The sequence below is a fragment of a genome, unplaced genomic scaffold (genome assembly GCF_019419815.1).
Source record: "Pyrus x bretschneideri cultivar Hongxiangsu unplaced genomic scaffold, Pyrus_bretschneideri_v1 Contig12, whole genome shotgun sequence".
In the NCBI taxonomy this organism is placed as follows: domain Eukaryota; kingdom Viridiplantae; phylum Streptophyta; class Magnoliopsida; order Rosales; family Rosaceae; genus Pyrus; species Pyrus x bretschneideri.
Genome location: NW_025999413.1, coordinates 8,686,731 through 8,693,091, shown reverse-complemented (window position 1 = coordinate 8,693,091; position 6,361 = coordinate 8,686,731). Strand labels below are relative to the sequence as shown.

Genomic DNA, 6,361 nt, shown 5'->3' with positions numbered 1-6,361 from the left:
GCCGACTTGAACCTTGTTAAGTACTCCATTGGCGATTCGTCGGATGCTTGAGCCATCCTGGCCAAGGATGACACTGACATCTCCATCCCAGGCCGATAGAATTGTTCATGGAATTTTTCGACCAACTCCTCCCAACTCTGCACAGAATTGGGTGGAAGATTAATGTACCAGGCGAAAGCGGAGCCTGTCAATGAAAAGTTAAACAGACGTAGTTTGTAGAAATCGCTATTAACGTCTCCACACTGCGCCGTGAACCGAGCCACATGTTCTAATGAGGACAAAGACGACTCCCCGGCGAAGAGGCTGAAATCAGGGATCTTAAATCCCCGTGGGTATTCAAACCTTTCTACGTAAGCCGGGTAAGGATGAATGAATTTTGGAAACTTCGGCCCTTTCTTCAAGGCCGAATCAATCATTCTCTGGACTTCGGTCATGTTCACGGAGGCGGCTTCTTCTCCCTGGCTTGGTCCCTCGGATCTATGTCCTGATCCTCTTTCTAAGGTGACTGGTTGCGGTCGAGCGGACGCTCTATCGGCAGGTATGGGCACGTTCGTCGAGAGCTGTCGAGGTTGGCCGACCTGGCCATCTTCGAAGGCTTTACTAACTAATATTTCAAGCATTCTGGTCTGTGTATCGTTGTTACTTCGTATTGCCTCTAGCAAATCATTCATCTTTTGACCAATCGACTGCTCGACCTGTCGATACTGCTCATCGAGTCGTCTCCGAAGAAACGACCTAGTTGGTGGATCAGAGCCTTCTCCACCATCGTCGTCGCAGTCTTCCACTATCCCCTCCACGAATATGGGCGTCGTTTGATTCGGGATAGCCGCGTTGTGAGGTTGCCCACCGAGACAGATCTCATTCTCTCGGCGGGTCACACTTGTAGCCTCGGGTGGCAAAGCAATGACCGGATTTTTTGCTGGGTGCGAATCCTGCCCAAGGCCTTGCACTGGTAAGTCAACTGTTGACTTTCCCATGTTTGTTTTCTTCTTGGTAGACCGTGTTTCTACGGTCATGAACTCCGAAGGTTTAGCACAATGGTCCCACTGGGCGTGCCAAAATGTTGACTACAAAAATTACAGAACCTACGTGGCGCGCAGGCCGAATAACTAATGAGCTAACTAATGTCCTTCGGTTGAATGCAGGGCGTGCCAACTCGTCGGCCGAGCTAGGCCGAGGAGTAGAATTTGATGTGGTCGCGTTGAGCGCGCTGTTGACTTCTGTATCTTGCGATTGCGACCGAGGAAGGAACGCTCTCGGTCTCTGGATTCTATAGCCTGAAGACAAGGCTACTAATTCTACGGAGTTCACAACTCGTCGAAGCCTGATTCGGCCACTGTGATTATATTCGTAAGGGTATAAGCACGCCGAATTGAGACCAAACTATACGGGCACAGGTATTCGAATGTGATGTATGTCTTGATGGTAAACGTAGTTCGGCCGTCGGAATGCCGAACCCTGAAACTTATTTGTGAGTATCCAATCATAAACTCGCTCGGCCTCCAATGCGCCGAGCAGAGCAATTCGTAACACCCAACTATGCCGAAATGGCTTAGTAAGATGACCTCTACCAACAAAGGTTCGAAAACCTTCCTCGGCCGAGACTTAGATAGATAATCGGTCGACCTCGACGCAGTGCTGTTTATCCAAACTGAAGGTGTGTCTCGGTCGGCTGATTCTGCGGCAGCAGTGCTGTTTATCCAAACTGAAGGTGCTCACCGGTTGCTTCCACAGTGCTGTTTGTCCAAACTGAAGGTGTGTCGGCGGGAAAAGAAAAGGAAAAAATCTCAAAGTGTTTGAGAGAATTTGCGCAGGGCAATTGTATGCTGATGTTGAAGGGGCTTTTCCATTGCGTAATTTCTTGTATTTATAGCACCTCGCTCCTTGAATCCCATTCTGATCTGGATTGGGAGTCCTTATCCCATTTCACCTTTAACTCGAACAACCCTAGTCCTACTGGGATTCTGAATTCTCCTCCTTTTGAGGCTTTATCCCTTGCTGGTCGAGAATCCTGATTGCACCAGGATTTCCTCGACCTTTCCTCACTTATCTGGACTACTTTTAAGATAGGATCTCGACGACCCTGCCAGCTGGTCCGGGTTTCATTATTTGGCCCATCGCATGTCATTACCTTGGGCCGAGCCCGTCTTGCTGCTCGGCCCAATCCCAATATTTTGGGCCCAAACAGATTAGGAAGAATCTTTTGATGAATTGATGACATACCCTACAAGGTCATCTAGAGTTGGCAATGAAGAGGATGATGCCTTTTATTTAGAATTAGATGAAGAGGATTTGGATGATTGATTGATATCTTTGTTTGTATTTTGATTTCTATGAAGAGGATGTGGATGAATGATTGTTTTCTTTGTTTGTATTACCTTTTGAATGATGAATTTGGATGATATTACCTTTGAATGATGAATTTAGATGATATTATCTTTTGAATGACTATGGATTTGAATGAAAAATTGAGAATGAATGTTTATTTTACATAGTATTATTTTTATACAATTATATGTATAATATATAAAACATATATATATAAAAAAAAATTAAATCCCATGAGGCTTCGCCTCACGCCTCCCGCCTAGGCCGGGCTTCACCTTGGACGCCTCGCCCACGCCTGACGCTTTTAATACATTGATCTTTTCACACCAAAGCGAAGATACATTCCTAGATTGAACAGGTACAAGCTACAGCCAAAACTTTAAATCTCGCCTGTCTCTTTGCATCGTATGGGGACGTTTGCTGTTAACTGTTCAGAGAAACAAATGATGGACATGTTATCACCAAGGAGCAAAACCAGTAACATAAAACTGAACCCCAAACTATTCCATTAATAATCAGGTTCAGGGTTGAGAACTTCCAAACGCCTAAATCACCAAGAAAACTTGACAAAACATGCTATAGCTCGAACTTCCAAAACTTGGTGATTTAGGCCTTTGGAAGTTCCAAAACTTGCATCAAATTCAGACACAATCCTTGCTAGTTTTCATGCTATAAACAATTACTGCAGTTCTGAAAAGATGGCTCGAGAAAACCAGGAACATCTATGAATTAGTTATTCACACGCAATTTATACGAACTCCACCTTCTAGTTTAAACAACTTTACTGCCAAAAACAGATCCGGAAGTGTTAGAGTTTCATGCATAAAATGCAACCCTTACCACATTTAGAGATTGAATACAACAACCGAAGCTTTATCTGATCTCCACATTTGCCATCTTGATACTTGAAGTTATCAATGAGCATATTCAGATAGAGATATGATTGTTAAGTCTTGTAAGGGGGACAATCGAAAAACTACACCAACCTTTGAGTTCACTAATGTGCATACCTCTGTCTAACGCCAGAGACACTATCAAGAAGTTCCATCGTTTTTTGCACCTTAAATTTTTTTGATTTCTCCTGGCTGTCCACAACCAAGGTTGAGATTCTCAAAATAGTGATAAGTTCAGCTTCAATTTTGTTAAGTTGGTAATCCAGATGTTCTAAGAAACTCTCGAAAGAGGTTATTCCCTTCAAGCTACTAATTGTCTCATCTTCATTCCAAGCTCCCTTATTTAAACGTTCTCGAAGGTCCTCCCCTTCTGGCTCAACAGGTGAGCCTTCTTGGTTGTCTTTAGGAAGCGGCATTTCTTTATTGAGATCATTTGGGACAAATTCTTTGCTCTCCTTCAAATCTTCTGCAACTTCCGTTGTTGGTGAAACAATTCGAACAGGACTAAAAGCATCTTCTCTGACAAGTCCAAGATCCAAAGAAACATTCCCGATTAGCTGCCTTTCTTTCAAAGAAATCGCCTGAAACCAAATTTGTCTTCTTCTGATCATATTATCGCTGAAAGTTAAAGATCTTGAATAAGTTACGGTAAGGGAACAAAGATTGGAATAAGAGCATTAAGAAAAAGTATATCTTACTAGTGGTTGCTATTTTTCCAGTTGTAACATTACGAGGAAGGAGGTTATGAATTTGGGACCTCCATTTCAAAGATGGGTGGCTACCAACTGAGCCTTACCCTGACCTCCTTTCTAAAGGCTCGACTGAGCTAAGATAGCGTATAATATCTTCTCTTATGCAGTCATGATTAAGTTTTGACTACAATTTTGCAGACAATCCGTAACCACATCTGGAAAAGTTGAAAACATGGCAGCTTGAAACATCATAAACCAATTACGGACCTATAAATGTCCTTTTCAATTCGGTAAACAACCACTAATTTTGGTGATAGTCGATTTTTGTCAATGGAAACATAATGGATTAGTGGAATTCCATCTTAAACCGCATTATTAAAAACAATGGCTTAATCCGGTATTCCTCCACTTACACTGGAAAATCTCGTCCATAATTATTAACAGTTTATTTTACCTCATTAAGCTTTGTGGAAAGCTCATCGAGCAACTCTATGCGGTGATTTGACTTCTCCAATGCTTCCATGATCTTTTTCTTCTGCAAGACCAGCTCCCTTGCATCGTCTTCCTTCCCAGTTTGGACATTAATTGCTGCTTGCCGTTTCAGCTTCTCGGCTGCCTCTGACAGCCGCAAAAGCCTCAATCTTGCATTGTTTGCTAAGCCAACAACCATGAAATGTTCTTAAAATTACGTCACGTAGTTTGTTCTAAAGTGCAGAAATTCACCAAAACAGTAACAGCCAAGAAAACAGACAATTTAACTCAACCCATAAAACTATTGGATTGAAATTCATCAACCACTTCTTGGTGCAGAAAATCTAAAGATCACATTAAAAAATGTGTAATTTTGTAAACGAAAGAAGCTTTCATACAAATTAATTATCTAGCAAAAAAGCTTATAACGACAAAAGAAACAAACAAGGCGGGAACTTGCAATAAATTGAACATAAAAAATGTAGTCTTTCAATGAAAAAGGAAAATGGGTAATCTCCAATTCATATAAAATATTATGAAAGAGAGGAAAGCAGGTGTATTGTTTATATATATATATATGTATGTATGTATGTATGTATGTATGTATGTATATACCTTTGGCTCTGGCGATCTCAGCCTCAGAGTGGAGCTGACCGAGCTGGGCACGTAGCTCCTCTGTGTTGACATTGGAAGCCAAGCACATGGGCGTCCTCCATGAAGCTCTCCGACGAACAACCATGGCTGTTCCACCACCACTTCACTGTATCATCTCTCTCTCTCTCTCTCTCTCTCTCTCTCTCTCTCTCTCTCTCTCTCGTCTGTCCGGACGAATGGTGGTTCCACCATGGATGAGGCCCATAGCTTACGGTCTAGAAGGTTGAAGCCTATTTTCGAATGACCCAAAGAAGACCTCTCTTTGAAATGGGCTTTGAGATTGTATATTACTTTTAAGGCCTCGTTTGATTTGGATTGAGTTTTGATAATTCACTCGATTCAGAAAGAATGGTACACCTAGCTTCCTCAACCTGATCAAATCGATTGCGTGTTGAATGGGCAAATGGATCATAACTTTTATAACTTATAAAAGTTGATGTGAGAATGTGAGGACAAAATCTCACACCGGTGAGACCAAACTATGTAAGGATTTATAAGAGGTTGAACTATTTTTCATATTGTCAATTGGTTTTATAGTGAAACCCTAACTTTTTTCATGTCATGCAAGCAGGTTGGACATGTGTGAAGTCTAACGACCACACGTGCTCCACATCACCCCATTTGTGTTGTCCACGTGTTCGGCTTGAAAATTTGCCACACGTGAGAGGACATATGAGAATGTTAGGACAAAGTATGTCTATGTTGGGCCACTCCCCATATTGCAAATTAGTTTTTATGGTGAAACCCCCACTTCCTTCAGTTGAAAATAATAAGGTTTTCTTAGTTGTTTTTCGGATTTACCTCATTAAAAAAATTTCTACATCAGTCCCTGTATACATATCATTGCATTCTTTGCGGCAAAAATTCTAATTTTAATTTTCTTCTCTCTATCGCCGAGCCTGATCAAATCGAATGATTGTTGAATGGAGAAATGGATCCTAACTTTTATAATTTGTAAAAGTTAAAGATAAAAAATGCAACAGCATGAAGAAACTTATTCCTCATAATTTAGATAAATATACAGCTCACATCTGATTAAATCCTAAACAGTGGTTTAGACACAAAACGTGGCTAATCTAAACTTCATTCCATTTACTTGTGTCCCAATTTCCCTTCTTTTGCTAATCACTTTTGTCAAATTATAATAGTGATTTGTTTCCTATCTTACTTGCATGCTATAATAGTTAAAAGGATTGATCCCCATATACTTGTTTTCTTGTTGGATTCTTCCTCTTCTAGTTTTTCAGTTGGCGTCGTTCATAAAAAACATGTTTTATCTGCCTTTTCTTATGAAGCATGCATGAATTAACCCAAGTAAATTGA

General features: G+C 41.2%; 1 protein-coding gene across 3 annotated transcripts; it reads right to left on the bottom strand.

The window, feature by feature from the left end:
* Window positions 1–2,554: 2,554 nt before the first annotated feature.
* On the bottom strand, window positions 2,555–5,187 carry LOC103947517. 3 transcript variants are annotated; one of them, XM_048578406.1, is made up of 5 exons: window positions 5,000–5,187; window positions 4,368–4,567; window positions 3,339–3,839; window positions 3,169–3,232; window positions 2,555–2,755 (listed from the first exon to the last, which is right to left on the bottom strand). In XM_048578406.1, exons 2-4 carry the CDS (start codon window positions 4,391–4,393, stop codon window positions 3,202–3,204), a joined length of 558 nt encoding a protein of 185 aa, XP_048434363.1. In that variant the 5' UTR covers window positions 4,394–4,567; window positions 5,000–5,187; the 3' UTR covers window positions 2,555–2,755; window positions 3,169–3,201. The 3 variants fall into 3 exon arrangements, with proteins under 3 accessions (XP_048434363.1, XP_048434364.1, XP_048434365.1); XM_048578407.1 differs by adding an exon at window positions 3,920–4,128 and having other exon boundaries at window positions 2,560–2,755; window positions 3,169–3,839; window positions 5,000–5,177; XM_048578408.1 differs by having other exon boundaries at window positions 2,560–2,755; window positions 3,169–3,839; window positions 5,000–5,175.
* Window positions 5,188–6,361: the final 1,174 nt, after the last annotated feature.

What these genes read in the sequence shown, in the direction of transcription:
- LOC103947517 (XM_048578406.1), bottom strand. Translation starts at nt 4,393, where the DNA reads ATGAGCTTTCCACAAAGCTTAATGAG. An exon ending in TTTCCACAAAGCTTAATGAG is followed by an intron (nt 3,840 to 4,367) that starts GTAAAATAAACT and finishes TTTAACTTTCAG; the next exon opens with CGATAATATGATCAGAAGAA. An exon ending in GTCTCTGGCGTTAGACAGAG is followed by an intron (nt 3,233 to 3,338) that starts GTATGCACATTA and finishes GATAACTTCAAG; the next exon opens with TATCAAGATGGCAAATGTGG.